The sequence below is a fragment of the Rhinatrema bivittatum genome, chromosome 3 (assembly GCF_901001135.1).
Source record: "Rhinatrema bivittatum chromosome 3, aRhiBiv1.1, whole genome shotgun sequence".
Taxonomy (NCBI): domain Eukaryota; kingdom Metazoa; phylum Chordata; class Amphibia; order Gymnophiona; family Rhinatrematidae; genus Rhinatrema; species Rhinatrema bivittatum.
In genome coordinates this window covers 331508985-331524978 of record NC_042617.1, presented here as the reverse complement: position 1 = coordinate 331524978, position 15994 = coordinate 331508985, and the positions used below count along the sequence as shown (strand labels likewise).

Here is a 15994-nt window from a genome sequence, read left to right as displayed (position 1 = left end):
TCATCAGATACGATCACCCTCGGATATTGCTCTTGTTTTGTGTGCAGAATTTTATAGTAACGACGGCAGAAAAAGACCAAAATAGTCCATCTAGTCTGCCCAGCAAGCTTCCCAAGGTAGTAACTGCTGCTCCTTGCAGGCCACCCAGTCTCTGCCAAGGGCAGCAACCGCCGCTCCGTGCCTGATAAGTTTTTTTTTAATTTATTTATTCCCATCCTCTAACCTTTAGGGATCCACAGTTTATCCCATGCCCCTTTGAAATCCTTCACAGTTTTAGTCTTCACCACTTCCTCCAGAAGGGCATTCCAGGCATCCACCACCCTTTCCATAAAGAAATATTTCCTGTCATTGGTTCTAAGTCTTCCTCCCTGGAGTTTCAAATCGTGACCCCTAGTTCTGCTAAATTGTTTCCAATGGAAAAGGTTTGTTGATGACCATGGATCATTAAAACCTTTCAAGTATCTGAAGGCCTGTATCATATCACCCCTGCTCCTCCACCGTATACATATTCAGGTTCTTCAACCTTATCTCTATACTGTACCTCTCCCTTGGGTTTTTGCAGCGTAAATGCACAACTCTCCATTATTTAGCATTAAAATATACCCAGACTTTAGGCAGGGGTATGCAATTCCAGCCCTGGTGTGCCATAAACAGATTTGGTTTTCAGGATATCCACCATGAGCATGCATGAGATAGATTTGCACGCAATGGAGGCAGTGCATGTAAATTTGTGGTGGATATCCTGAAATTCAGACCGGTTTGTGGCATTCGAAGATTGGAGTTGCCTACCCCTGCCAGGAACCAGTTAGCCGATCTCTTAAACTGCCGTGGACTGGCGGGCTCGTAGAGTTGGAGGGAGACTCCTGAAGCATGGAGGTAAGGGGAGTGGTCTATGACTGAAGAGCATGGGGCAGCCTATGTGGTAAAGTGTGTGTGTGTGTGGTGGGGGGGGGGGGGGGGGGGCCAGTGTACATACTTGCCCTTGGAATCTCCCCGTCTCAACTCCATCCCTCCCAAATGTTTCAAGAATTATGACAAAGGAGCTGTTTTTCTTGCACCCAAAGCAGCAGAGGGAAAAATAGGTCTCCTCATTCTGGCCAATAGTGGCACCACAGGAATATTGATGGTGGTGGTGGTGGTGGTGGGGGGGAGGGGGGAGGGGGTTGATGCCCCCTTCGGCCTGGTGCTTGCAGTAGCCTTCCTGGCTGCAAAGCCAGCAACCCAGTGGCGTCTTTTTTTTTTTTTTTTTTTTTTTTTAACAGAGCCAGAGTGGGGCAGTCCAGGCCTCAAATGAGCCCAATGTACAAGTTTAGTCTGCTGATCCAATGAACAATTCAATGCCATTGGTAGCGTAGAGCTGGCAAATGTTGGCAGTCTGTCACCACACCCTGAAGCAGCAGCTGTGCTCAGTGCGGTGGGGCCTGAAGTGAAGCCACTAGTAGGGCATTGTGAGCCAGTGATTTAGGGCAGTAGGGAATATCTTATTTATGGCTGCAGGCACTCAGATGGGAGCCAGTATCTGTGCAGCTTTACAGGGCTCTGCAGCGTAGATCTGCTTTCCTCCCACCATCACTGTCACTGCACAGACCCGCAAAAATATTGCCAGGGGCCACTGCTGATCCATGAGCCAATAGTTGAGAAACACTACTCTAGACCCTCTCTCAAGCTTCACTAGATCCCTCCTCCTGTTTCCCTTGCTTGTTCAACAATTTATAGTGCCTTATAAGGAGAACATCCCTACAAGAACATGTTAGTTGATAGATAATAGTCATAAAAATCTACACTTAAAGTAGCTTTCATTGCCAATTTTTTTTCTTTTTTAGAGCAGACCTCCATGGAAAAGCCACTTTGCACCACCATGACATTCACATTGACTATATATTGTTAAAAAAAAAAAAATTCAGGTCATTTGTGATACTAAACTAACTTATTTCAATATATTGTTATAGCACAATCAGGCCAAGCCTTGTGTTGACTTACCATGAAGATGCTGGCCATGTCTAATGAAAGTAGCAACCAAAAGAAGAAGACCGGTAAACATTAAGGATACTTTATTAGCACAAATAGTCATAAAAAGCCCGACTCAGGCCGAGTTTTGCTCTATTCTGAGCTGCTTCAGGGGCTATGGTGATACTGCTGTATGCAAGGTGGTCTACTTGTTGCAATCATATACATTGGAACATCGCTTGATGATTAACGTTGAGCTGTTTGAGCAAGTTTTGAAAATAATGCCGGTGGTTGCCTATTTGCAGCATTTCATACGGATCCCATATTCACAGCAATCTTAACATCCATGTAGTGTATTGTAAGTGCCAGGAGATGATACCACCATGACAAATGCTTGACAACTGGAAATGCACTACAGTACATCAAGCAGTGTTCCAATGTATATGATTGCAACAAGTAGACCACCTTGCATACAGCAGTATCACCATAGCCCCTGAAGCAGCTCAGAATAGAGCGAAATTCGGCCTAAGTTGGGCTTTTTATGATGATTTGTGCTAATAAAGTATCCTTGGTGTTTACCAGTCTTCTTTTGGTCGCTACTTGCAATATTGGATTGGTTTCCGGTTTGTTTGGCACATCTAATGAAAGGAAGCACAATGTGGTCTGAAAAAACCCCCAAAAAACTCATCTCTCTCGATAATCCTTGTGTCAATCCTATAAGGTGGTGGACCTATGGAACAATCTTCCAGCAGAAGGGGTAGAAGCAAAGACAGAACCGGAATTCAAGAAAGCCTGCAGTAAGCACAGAGGAGGCCCTACATAAGAGGTGAGGGGAATGTCAGACCTCAACTGGGATCTACAGCATTGCACTAGGACTAAGATTAAGCAGATTGAGCAGGTGGGTAGTAGAATCCTTATCTGACACACTTTAAAGAATCCAATGGCAAAATTTAATTTTTCTACTGCTGCTCCTACTATTCTGTATCATTTAATTAAGCTAAATAAACAAGTTTGTGCAAATACCATTGGATGGTTAGTTTGCAGCACTTGCTATAATCAATTAAAAAAAAAATATGTCTGAACACCCTGTGACATGATCTTGGAAGGAGGATGTCGTATAGTGCTTAAACTAAAATTTGGAAATTCCCTTCATTATTGACAGTGGGCCATGACCTTAGCCTTGTGCCTCTGGTTTAGCCAGTTAGAATTGGGCAGAAGTAGTATCACCTTTGTCTTTCCCCACCTGAGGATTTCATGCAGAAATATACTATTTGGCCATACATCCCAGAAGTAAGAACATAAGAAATTGCCATGCTGGGTCAGACCAAGGGTCCATCAAGCCCAGTATCCCATTTCCAACAGAGGCCAAACCAGGCCACAAGAACCTGGCAATTATCCAAACACCAAGATCATCCCATGCTACTGATGCAATTAATAGCAGTGGTTATTCCTTAAGTCAACTTGATTAATAGAAGTTAATGGACTTCTTCTCCAAGAACTTATCCAAACCTTTTGTGAACCCAGCTGCACTAACCACATCCTCTGGCAACAAATTCCAGAGCTTTATTGTGCGTTGAGTGAAAAAGAATTTTCTTAGTCTTAAATGTGCTACTTGCTAACTTCATGGAATGCCCCCTAGTCCTTCTATTATTCGAAAGTGTAAATAACCGAGACATCTACTAGTTCAAGACCTCTCATGATCTTAAAGACCTCTATCATATCCCCCCTCAGCCGTCTCTTCTCCAAGCTGAACGGCCCTAACCTCTTCAGCCTTTCCTCATAGGGGAGCTGTTCCATCCCCTTTATCATTTTGGTTGCCCTTCTCTGTACCTTCTCCATCACAACTATATCTTTTTTGAGATGCGGCGACCAGAATTGTACACAGTATTCAAGATGCGGTCTCACCATGGAAGGATACAGAGGCATTATGACATTTTCCGTTCTATTAACCATTCCCTTCCTAATAATTCTTAACATTCTATTTGCTTTTTTTGAGTGCTGCAGCACACTGAGCCGACGATTTTAAATTATCCACTATGATGCCTAGATCTTTTTCCTGGGTGGTAGCTCCTAATATGGAACCTAACATCGTGTAACTACAGCAAGGGTTATTTTTCCCTATATGCAACACCTTGCACTTGTCCACATTAAATTTCATCTGCCATTTGGATGCCCAATCTTTCAGTCTTGCAAGGTCCTCCTGTAATGTATCACAATCCACTTGTGATTTAACTACTCTGAATAATTTTGTATCATCAGCAAATTTGATAACCTCACTCGTCATATTCCTTTCCAGATCATTTATATATATATTGAAAAGCACCAGTCCAAGTACAGATCCCTGAGGCACTCCACTGTTTATCCTTTTCCACTGAGAAAATTGACCATTTAATCCTACTCTGTTTCCTGTCTTTTAACCAGTTTGTAATCCACGAAAGGACCGCCTCCTATCCCATGACTTTTTAGTTTTCATAGAAGCCTCTCATGAGGGACTTTGTCAAACGCCTTCTGAAAATCCAAATACACTACATCTACCGGTTCACCTTTATCCACATGTTTATTAACCCCTTCAAAAAAATGAAGCAGATTTGTTAGGCAAGACTTCCCCCTTGGGTAAATCCATGTTGACTGTGTCCTATTAAATCATGTCTTTCTATATGCTCTATGATTTTGATCTCGAGACTAGTTTCCACTATTTTTCCCAGCACTGAAGTCAGTCTCACTGGTCTATAGTTACCTGGATCGCCCCTGGAGCCTTTTTTAAATATTGGGGTTACATTGGCCACCCTCCACTCTTCAGGTACAATGGATGATTTTAATGATAGATTACAAATTTTAACTAATAGATCAGAAATTTCATTTTTGAGTTCCTTCAGAACCCTAGGATGCATACCATCCGGTCCAGGTGATTTGCTACTCTTTAGTTTGTAGCTCCACCTAGGTTTCTAAAATGAATTTACAAGGGGAAATATACAAAATATTGTGCCAGGTTTTTTTTTATTTTGCAAAAACATGTGTCCTGCATTTCTTTCTCTGCAGCTGGGTCCTCTCAGCTCTCTGCTCATTCACTCCTGCAGCAGGGGGAAAGGATATCTGGCTGCATGCTCACTACCCTTTTGCTGTCAGGGTCTAGGGAGGGAATCCTTGGCTCAACCTAAACATGTGACAAAGGAACCTGCATGCACTGTACTGCACCCCAGAACCGCTGCTGTAACTGGCAGCTGGACCGAACTCGCTCATTAAACAGCATGCCACTTTTTTCTTAAACCCTTTGGGTTTTTGTGTGGCAAAACTACAGCTTTTACTAACACCAAAGAGACATCTGAACCATGTGCAGAGAGCAACGGGAAGCATCCCAACTTATGCACCCAGGGCAACAAAGGGAAATAGCTATCATTATATAGGGAATGTGCACGGGGATCCTGTCTGGGAGGCGAATGGAAGTTCAGTATCGTGGTAGCGACTCGCATAAAAGGAATGAAGTCATGGGGATAACAGGTCCTTCCTTTAAAGCGACCTCAGCACTTAGAAAAGTTAAATGAAGTATTTATCAGCAGAGTGATGCCTTTTTTTTGGTCCAGCACCTAAAAAGTTCCACCTGTGTACCAGCAATTTTCTAATGACAAGACTTTGAAAATATCCATTTCTACTAATTTTTTTTTTTTTTTTTTTTTAACTTCCAACTATGAATTAAATAAAACACCAAGGCCACAGTACTGGCTCGCTTCCTCAAATCTGTTTTCATTTTGTTCCTTGAGCTTATGCCATTCATTTTATTTCCATGTTCTGAAATTTTGAACTAGAAAGACGGAGCCTTTAATACATGCAACAGAAGAAAAACTGGAACCTGCTCTGGTACACACGACCCCACAGGTTGCACTGGAAAAGCTTGTGTACTAGAGCAGGTTCTCCTTTATTCTTCTGTGGAGCTGATTAAAAAAAACAAACAAAAAAAGTAACATGCAACAACCTCCCAATTATGGAATAATTAAAAGAAAAAAAATAAGAGAATCTGCATCTTTAAGCACAGCTCCACCCTCTCAAATTTTTCTATGACACTACTCTACAGCTAAGCATACTTTGCATGCACCAGGGTGAAGCAGACATGGGGTGTTGTGTGTGCGTGTGGAGGGCGAGGGGGTCTCACACACACACACACAACACCCCAGAGTCATGGCGGCAGGTACGGCAAAAGCAGGCAGAGCTTTCAAAACAATGAAAGTGAATTATGCCCAAATGAATTCTCTAGAAAACAGAACGTAAAATAAAAAAGGGGGGAACAGGGAAACTTAGTCATGCTGTTTGCCTTTAAGGACTACCGTGTCTAGAAATCAATGCATGGAGAGTGCGCAGCGCCGTGGCTTTTAAGCTGCAAAGTTCCAGGAAGGGCTTCTCCTGTCAGAGGGAGCCCTCGGGAGTTTCTCAGCTGACTGGGGCCCGCATACAGTAAGCAAAGCCGCTTTCTGGCATTCATCTCCGTCTGGACCAAGGAGCTCTCATTTAAAAGAAAAAAATCACAGCACCTGACATTAGGATATCCATAAGCTGCAGTCACTTAGCGTCATGTGTCTGATACCTGATTAGACTGGGGCTTTGCTTTCCTTGGGAGAATAAGCATTAGATTACACTGAAAAAAATATATATTTTATATACGAATGAAGATATATATATATATACACACACACACACACATATACACACATATACACACATATACACACATATACACACATATACACACATATACACACATATATACATATATATACATATACATATACGTACATTTTGCCTTTTTATTGAGCATTGCTGAACACCGAAGAGCTCGATTTTCAGAGTTTACATGCCTGACTAACTGCAAACATCAGAGATGAAGCAGCAAATTCATTTCTGCTCCCTACCAAGCCTGTGGTTTAATTAAAGCAGGCTTCAGCTATTTGCTGTGAACATATTTTTCGTTGGTGGGGAAAAAATAAAGCCAAAATTGTTCTTACACAAGCAGCCAACTATTTAGCAGACACTCGTACACATTCCTAGATTATTTTTCTGCTTTGTTCTCATCTGACAATTCTCAATTCTGCAGGGACGTAATCAGGTCTGGGGGGGGGGAAAATAAATAAATAAATCTCCCCACCCTCCATACACGAATCCAAAAACTGCAGACATCTGTGGAAGAGAGGGTGCAAAGTGGAGGGGGGCAGGATCATGGTCGTCTGGCTCCTGTCGAGCAGCTGCGAAGGAAGTCGGCACAGACCCTGCATCTCTGCGCTGCTGCAGCATGGCTGTAACCAAACACAGAGAACAGAAAAACAGCACCAAGACTGTAGCCAGAAAGCAACTGAAGCGGATTGGAATAAACAGAATGGCGCTGCTGTAGATTCTTAGGACTTGATGAAAAATACAGCACAAAGGAAAACAAAAACAAACGTGTGATAAGCATCTGGGTATTTTTTTTGCAGATAGGGTAAGTCAGATATTGAAAAGAAGCTGAACACTTAGAATTTAGGCACCTAAGTTGAGTTCCTAATTTCAGCTGTACATAGGGGGCCTAAGATTTTTTTTTTTCCTAAAAATTCACCTAAAATTTAGACCTGCTATTCTTTTGCATATTTAGGACTCTAAGGAGGTCATTTACCAAGCATATTTCCTATAGACACAGGATGGGATAAATAGGCCCCTAAGTTAAGTAATTTTTTTTTTTTTTTTTAATTACAAATCAGTGTGGCCCCTAAATTTGAGATGCTACTGAAACTGGGAGCCTCAAAAATTTCACCATATAGCCTTAGTACATTTACAAAAGGGCCAAATTAAGAGCCTACCTCTCACAGTTAGTCAGGCATGTAAACTCTGAAAATTGAGCTCTTTGGTGTGCAGCAATGCTCAATAAAAAAGGCAAAATGTCTTGACCATCCTTCACAGCGTTGTTCCAGCCTACACCACCACTGAAAAAAACTCTTTAAAAAGGCAAAGAAATACTTTGCATTAAGGAGTGTTGCCAATGTAGTTTCTTGTATATGTCTGGCATTGTATTTTTCATCGAGCCTCAGGAAATCTGCATGCACGCTCCGCTGTATCTGCTTACATTTTTCTACCTACCTATTCCACTTAGTCACCAAACCTCAGTCAATGCAGCGCAACACGCAGTGGCCCCAGTACACCTTCACGCTTTCATTTGAAGAAAAAAAAAAAAAGTTGAATAAAGATATCTAAAGGCTAAGAAAAGAAAAAAAAAAAGCAGCAGCAAGGTGGTGGCAATATTTAACACCAGGATAATAAGATTTCTCTGGGAGAGATTTTCAAATTCCCACTTCCCCCGGTCGTGCTCGCCCTCTGTAACTCAGCAAGAGAGGCTGTGAACAGTGTGGAGCCTTAATTTCACAAGAAGCTAAGTATGAACAGAACACAGGCAACCTAGGATGCACTCTCCTAGACTTCATGAATCAGGACAAACACGTACATCTTAAATAAATAGGATTAACACCACCAAGAAAATAAATGAATCGTTTTTTCAGCATGTTGGATGCCACCTTTTAAATAAAGCTGCAATTGCAACTATTTATTCATTTTCCCCCCATCAAGACTTGTGACAAAAAATAAAACCTCACAGAAGAAAAATTATTGCAAATAAATCCTGTTGCAGTTAAATCAAGCTACGAGGGCCCTGTCCCGTTCCCCCCCCCCCCCCCCCAAGCTGGCTGTATAAAGGCAGTGAAGAGTTCAAAGGCTGCAGTTTCCTATGAGGCTAGCAATGGCACTTTCTATCCACTGAATTCTGGGATTGAGGAAGGCTCAGGCACCGAAGCCACCAGCTGCAGTCACTGTTCTACACTTTGACTCGAGGAGCTGTTGGCTAGGTGCTCCTCCTCCGTGGGCAGAGTCTGGGCCGAGCTAGGCCCTGCTGCCCGGTAGAAGTTGGGCAACCTGATGTCGAAGCGGAGTCCTCTGCCCGCGTGCACCTTGTCATTCAAGGCATAGAGCTTCTCCGCAATGTCACTCCTTATCAAAATGGAGAAGAGGCGGGCGATGAACCGGTGCTGGGCGAAAAGCAGGTAGAGTTTCTTTCTTCGCCACGCGATGTAGCGACAGTCCGTCTCCGCCGTCAGCGTGACCTGCGTTGTAGCACACACAAGAGGGCATCAAGCTTTGACTCCATGCCGTTTAGCTAAAAAATACAATGTCTATATTATAGAGAAGTGGGATAGCACAGCTTTTTCCTCTTCTGACATTTTTCAGACTTCCTCTCGTACCTAAAACATGCTGTATTACTCCCTGGGGGAATATCACAAGTCATCCTAAATATCTCAACGCATAAGCGTAGAGGCAGCAAGTATTCCCCCTACCCCTCCATGAAAGTAAGCAGCAGACCCAGTGGGTTGGACGCTACACCAAGGGAGTACACACTTGGGGGGGGGGGGGGGGGTTATCCTCCGGTAAGGGCGGGCAGGGAAGGGCGAAAATCAAAAGGGCTTCAATAAAAGAGCGCCGCGAACAAAGGCGCGGCTTAATAAAAGTGATGATAAAGAACGGTGAGATTAAAGGCCCGTGCTAATAAAGGCGGGGATTAATATGGGCGCCTCATTGCCTTTAGGAGGTTCGCCATTCTTCATCTTCGCCCTTTCCTGCTGGGCTCGCCCTTATCGGAGGATACCGCCGCTCCCGCGCCCGGCTGCCCTCTCCTCCTCCTCAGGAGCAGCACCTCGGGTGGGTCTGTCCCTTCTCCAGGTACCTGGCACCAGCCGGCTCTTTCCTGAGGGGGCGCAGGCAGGGCAGGGGGGGAGTGAGCCCCCACAGGGCCCCTGCCGTGGAGGAGGAGGAGAGGGCGGCCGGGCGCAGGGCTGCTGTCTGGCGGCTGCAAGAGGCTCAGGGCCCCGTTCTTCAGGGAGGAGCTGGGCGGGACAAGCTGCTGCTGCAAGTGCTGCAGGTAGGACAGATACAGCTTCAGAAAGGCTGAGCCGCCGGGAATCCCCCGGGCTTCAGCATCCACCGATCAAGTGATCCTCTTCCCTCCCCTGATCACATTAGCCACCCACTCCCCACCAGAATCTCCCACCACATCCAAGAGATCAACTACCCCTGTGACCCTCTCCCCCCCCCACCCGATCACACTGCAGCCTCCCTCTCCCCACCGCCAAGGCCTTCCTCCACCTTGGACACCGCCCCCCACCCCCCGATCCAACCTGAGAGAAAACAAAAAAAACTTAAACACTACGTGCGTGCGCAGACACTGCCGGGAGAGCAGAGGAGCCCGGGAAGAAGGCGGAGAGGGAGAGAGCATGGAGCGGCCGTATCCTCCGAAAAGGGCGAGCACAGCAGGAAAGGAAGATGAAGAATGGCGAACCTCCCTAACGATGATGAGGCGCCCTTATTCATCACCGCCTTTAATAGCACGGGCCTTTATTCCCATCGCCGTTCATCAATCGCTTTTATTAAGCCGCGCCTTTGTGGCGTGGCGCTCTTTTATGGAAGCCCTTTTGATCTTCGCCCTTTCCTGCTCGCCCTTGTTAAACCCACTCGGGGCGGGGTTAAAACAAGGAAACTATTTCTCAAGGGAAAGGGGCGGTGGAGGCACAGAACAGCCTAAGGAAGGCAAAATAATTCACGAAAACCTGGGCTAAGCACGGATCATCCTTAAGCTATGGGGAAGAGAGGGGGGGTAAAGGTGGAAGCAGAGCAGAGTCTATGGCACTGCAACCTGCAGAGAAAACAGGCAGGCAGGACAGAAGGGCTTCCCACTTTTACTTGTTGCACGCCTACGTTTCATTCAGAGTAAAAGCCACCCAGAAAGGGAAACGGCTCTCTCTTAGTGGATGCCATTTTTTTCTTCTTTCAAAAAAAAAAAAAAATCACACATAGGGCCAATGCAATATTGAGCTCTGAGCTCAGCACGCCACTAAACGCGCAGTTGGACGCACTAGACCGACGCCCAATGCAACATTGGGATTAGCGCGTCAACAACATGCGACAATACCGGTGCATATCTAATAGTGCTCATCGCATGCAAATGCCATGTTGAGGAGGCTATTTAGCTAGTAACCCTGACGGAAAAAAAAAATATCTGTGCCCAATGTGCACATTTTAACCCTCAAAAACTAACGCCAGCCCAGAACTGGTGTTAAGTTTTGAGGCACCCCCCAAGCCATGCTCAGAAAAAAAAATAAAAATACAGATTTTCTGTGGTTCCTTCTACTTAATATCATTGGGATACTAAGCAGGAGGAACCAGAGAAAGCTGCAACATGGAAAAAAATAAAACAACCTTGGCACCAGTCAGGTTAGGAAAAGGGAAGCTCAGTTTACGTGGCTGTGCACGGGTTAGGAAAACGGACGCTGGAAAACTGTGTCCATTTCCCTTGCCACTTCTCCTGGGTGCTCGATGCCATGGACGCACTAGGGATGTGCAGTTTATCCATTGTGCGCTGCTTTTAGCGCGCCAGCTCATTTGTGTATTGCATTGAGCGCCCAAGGGAGGCGATGTGCACGCGTTAAAACGTGCATCCGGGTTGGACGCGCGATCTTTTGCGTGCATGATATTGCATCAGCCCCTAGTGCAGAGAAGTCCAACTAAGGCTTGGAAGCCACTTGTGGGCTCTCAAACCACAAAAGCTGTAAGAACAGAATCACTGAGGATTATCCTTAACACTTCTATAGCAGAATTAGACATATGCAGTGCTGAACAACAAAAGCATGAGACACGGTCCTTGCTCGGTAGAACTTACAATCCTATCAGGATCTGCCCCCAGTGGCCTAATGGTTTAAGGCAGGGGCCTCCTAAGCCAGGGATTTTGGGTTCAAGTCCCATCTGGGGTGACACTGGGTGGCTTGATTAACAGTCTCATAGGGTGGTGGATGCGTGGAACAGCCTCCCAGTGGAGGTGGTGGAGACAAAACACAACCTGAATTCAGGAAAGCATAGGATAAATACAGGGGATCTCTAAGGAAGAGATGGGAATTATAATGCTGTTTCTAGATTTCTAAGATAAACATGCAGGGCAGGAGACACTTTGGGAATTCAATTTATTAAGACAACAGTTAAAAATTAACGTGGTGGTTAAGAATCAGAGGTTAAGATTTGAAAGCAGCCTCAAAAAGGTGGGTTTTTAGGCAGGATTTAAATAAGGCCAGAGAGGGAGCATGGTGCACCAATTCAGGAAGTCTCATCCAAGCACACGGTGCAGCCAGGTGGAAAGCACGGAGTTGGGGACTGGCGGCAGAGGAGAAGCGCATAGAGAGGAGGGACCTGCCTGATGAGCCGAGTGCATGAGGAGAGGGGTGCACCAGAAGCAATTGAATGTGGCCCAACTGAAGTTCTGCTTACTGCAAATGTGGCTTCGAATGGCACAAGACAAGAAATGAGTCAGGAGGCCAATATGCAGGAAACCATCACCCTTAAAAAGAGCAGTGCTAGCAAACAAGAAATGTATACACAAAGTGCTTCTAGGTGCCTCCGATAGGTATGACGACAAATAAAAATTCAGATTACCCATTTCTACCTAGGATTTGATTCACGGCACATTATGTTCAGATACAGTTCTGCGTTTCCCTGTTCTCAGGTTTACACAATCTTACTTTGCACCTGAGTCGGTGGAGAGTGATGTGACTTGTCCAAGGAGCATCAGTGATATTTGAACCCTGGCTTCCCTGCTTGCTGCTCCAACCACTAGGCCATGCTTCCATTCCAGCGCTGATCATTTTTTTCTCCCCCATTCATGAAGTATTAGTATTTATATTTTTCAAATGCTCTTCCTCTTTGGTCACTCGCTCCCACTCTGAACGTAAGCGAACAGATGATGTGTTTATTCCCACAGTGGCACGTGTGTGCGTTTCAGTGCTGTGTGCGCGCACACACAAAGTGGTTTTACATTGGGGTACAATTATTTAATTAGTTTTTGAATTATATGACAGCCTTACTAATTGAGCAGCTTTTTAGTTTAGTTTTTTTTTTTTTTTTTTTATATTTCTAGGTTTCAGTTTGCTTCAGAAGTTGGTGGTTTGGGTGTCTCGTGTGATTTTTGCAAACAGAGAGCAAGCATGTGGCTTGCTTTTCAGTCCCACTGTCCTGGCCCCTCACACACCTGCCCTACTTCCTGTTTCTCTTTTCTAAACAGGTAGTAGGATAGAGTCTAATTAGTTAAAGTTTTCCCTATCCACTACTTAACTCACCTGCTTCCAATCTCGACTAGAGTGTAAGTTCCACAAAGCAGGGTCTATCTCTTGTGGTTCTGTACAGTGGCTGCATGCGCCATGAACTGCTATATAAATGTTTAATAACCATATTTTACCTGAAAAAGTCCTTCTTCTGAAGGTCTGAGTGAATCCCATTCAGGAGAATCCAGGAATTGAAGAGGAAAAATGTAATGCAGAAATTCTCCGTCAACAGTCACCCTGATCCTACCAAAATAAAAAGGCCCAAGTCAGACAAACACAAGATCATGAGGGTCCACTTTACTTTTACAGGTGGTTCAGACACAAAGCAGAAGCTAAGTATGGCATGAAACTGGTCACGGACGGTTTTTATCTGGACACCTATGACTGAAATCACGAACTCCTGTACTCAAACTTATTCCAAGTTACTGTCATTCCAGATTTTACAAGGAGTTAGAAAGGCATACCAGAGAGATATTTTATAAAGATATTTCCTGAGCTGCAAAGGAATAGCTGAAAGAGCTTCTTACCCAGTGTGGCAGATTAAGGCTCATGGTAGAAATCTGGAATAGCTCGAACTGATGAGCAATTATGGTCTTAAAACTACTCCTTGGACACAGGAAAACAGAACAGCACTCAAGTAGTAAAAAGGATGTTGCTGTCATGTGTAGGGTTTAAGGGTGGGGTTGCTGTTCTTCCTTCTCCTTTCCCTGACCATCCTCACAAGGTTGCACGCCTGCTCTCTCACACCGCATACCATGTTGGCAAGCCTCCTCTCGTCAGCCTTTCCCCATTGCTGATCTCCCACTCTACTGCGCTCTGTGCAAATGCTCTTACCCACTTACTATTTTCCAGTACCCTGCTAGCCCCACTACTATTGGTCCTCGGCCACCCCCTAGTCTTCCTATCCCACCATCTCCACTCATCCCATGATGAATGGTGGGCTTAGGGGGGTTGGAGCCTTGGATGAGAGAGAGAGAGAGAGTCACTGGGGCCCTCAGAGTCTTAATTTTCATGACCTAAGCAAGTTGCATTTTTTTTTTAATTTCAATTTAACTTTGCCTTCTCCATAAAACCGCAATAAAAGTTGTTTCTTATGTGTGTGTTTTTGTGTGTGTGTGTATATATATATTCTTCTTTGGGGGGATTAGTTAAATAATTGAGTGTTAAAATGCAAATAAATACAGCCATTTCCTTGCAAAAAAAGTTCACCCCCAAAACATTTAGAGGTAGATCTTTAAAAAGTACGCGCGCGCATACTTTTGTTCGCGCAACTGGCGCAAACAAAAGTACACCAGATTTTATAAGAAATCCAGGGTCGGTGCGCGCGCAAGGCCGCGCAAAATCGGCAGCCTGCGCGTGCCAAGCCACGCAGCCTGCCTCTGTTCCTTCCCGCGTCCCCCCACCTTCCCCTCCCTTCCCCTATCTAACCCAACCCCCGGCCCTACCTAAATCCCCCCCTACCTTTGTTGGGCAAGTTACGCTTGCTTGAAGCAGGCGTAACTTGCGCGTGCCACCTCGCATCCCCCGGCACAGGCCGCAGGGCCGGGGGACTTGGGACCGCCCTCCCGGCCCGCCCCCGAACCGTCACCACGACCCCGGACACGCCCCCTCCCGCCCCTTTTACGAAGCCCCGGGACTTACGCGCGTCCCAGGGCTTTGTGCGCGCCGGCGGCCTATGCAAAATAGGCGCGCGAGTGCCCTGCGCGCGTAAATCCGGGAGGATTTACGCGCGCAGGGCTTTTAAAATCTAGTCCTTATTGCTAAATTTTGGGGACCCCTGGTGGATGCCTGTCTTGCCACCCTCGAAGAGTCCCAACACCATGAATGCTCTTCTAAACCCCTCGAGCCCTTATCCTCACTTCCCCCACCAGCAACACTAGGCCACACTGACAGCACCCCATAGGGAGAAGGTGGTGTCAGCACCTGGAAAAAGGTGCCCAGCGTCTGTAAGAGAAGAGTCACTGGACGGGTCACCTGAGGGGGTGTGAAATGGCTTGGAGGGGATAAAGGAAGGGGGTGGAGTGGAAGTGGGGACAGGATGAGGACTAATGTCAGCATGGGACAGAGCGGATGCACAGGAACAGGAGATTTTGGGACGGGGGGGGGTGGGGGGGCTCGCCCACTCTGCTTTTGGTTGCACCCATCACCACTCAGCTCTGTTGGCACAGCAGCACATCCTCGGTGCTTAAATCCATAAACGGACAGGCAAAGACCACAGGATGTGTTTTAAGGCTTTGCCTTCAGAACCCTAAAAAAAAAGGGTTAAAGGAAACACAAAAGAAAAAAATACATCATAGAAAACATTTCAGTCCCAGGACGATGGCTTAACTCTTTCTTTGAGGCAACAAAACGTTAGGGGGGGGGGGGGGGATTTACGTTCCTCCTCAATATTCCCTTCTGGGAGTGCTTCCTGGTGCCACTTCCCTCCTCCTTTCCATCTTATTTATCCCACCAAAATGTCAAAGGAAACTGGAAATTATAATAATTAATCCTCCCCCTTTATACAACTATGGTTTGAAACCTTGTGACGGCCAGAGTAAAGAGGGCTCTCCTGCTATGCTCTCTCTTTTCCTCCCATTAAACAAAAAACATATGTATTCTTTCCTGGTTCCTTTTTTTCTTATTTCAGTGCATCCTTTATTTTAGAGTCTGCTTTGTGTTTTTAGGACAGCTCCCTCCGTCCCCCTCCTGCCCGCACAGTCATTACCTGCTGCTAGGCGGGAGTCGGCCGGTGAACCAGTGTCAGTCAGCCTGGCCGCATTTATGGGAGCGAGTTTCTGCAGGAGTCCTGCGGGGCTGGGAGGGAGCTCTGAAAAACACAAAAATTAGGTTGAAAAAAAATACAAAAAACCCCCCAAAAAACTGGGGAGGGCACCACTAAAAGCGACAGGCCGACGGCTCAG

At 45.6% G+C, this 15994-nt stretch overlaps 1 protein-coding gene across 6 annotated transcripts in view; it reads right to left on the bottom strand.

The window, feature by feature from the left end:
- The window catches only part of BVES (blood vessel epicardial substance), a 146096-nt gene that overhangs the window by 58347 nt on the left and 71755 nt on the right, over nt 1–15994 (bottom strand). For 5 of the 6 annotated variants that reach the window (XM_029595346.1, XM_029595344.1, XM_029595345.1 and 2 more), the window contains exons 3-4: nt 13226–13334; nt 8455–9056 (exon numbers count right to left, since the gene is read on the bottom strand). In XM_029595346.1, coding sequence (XP_029451206.1) covers nt 8763–9056; nt 13226–13334 — 403 coding nt within the window. In that variant the 3' untranslated portion in view covers nt 8455–8762. Of the gene's footprint in view, nt 1–3467; nt 3477–8454; nt 9057–13225; nt 13335–15994 lie in introns of those variants that run through there. The other variant, XM_029595348.1, reaches the window with a different exon arrangement.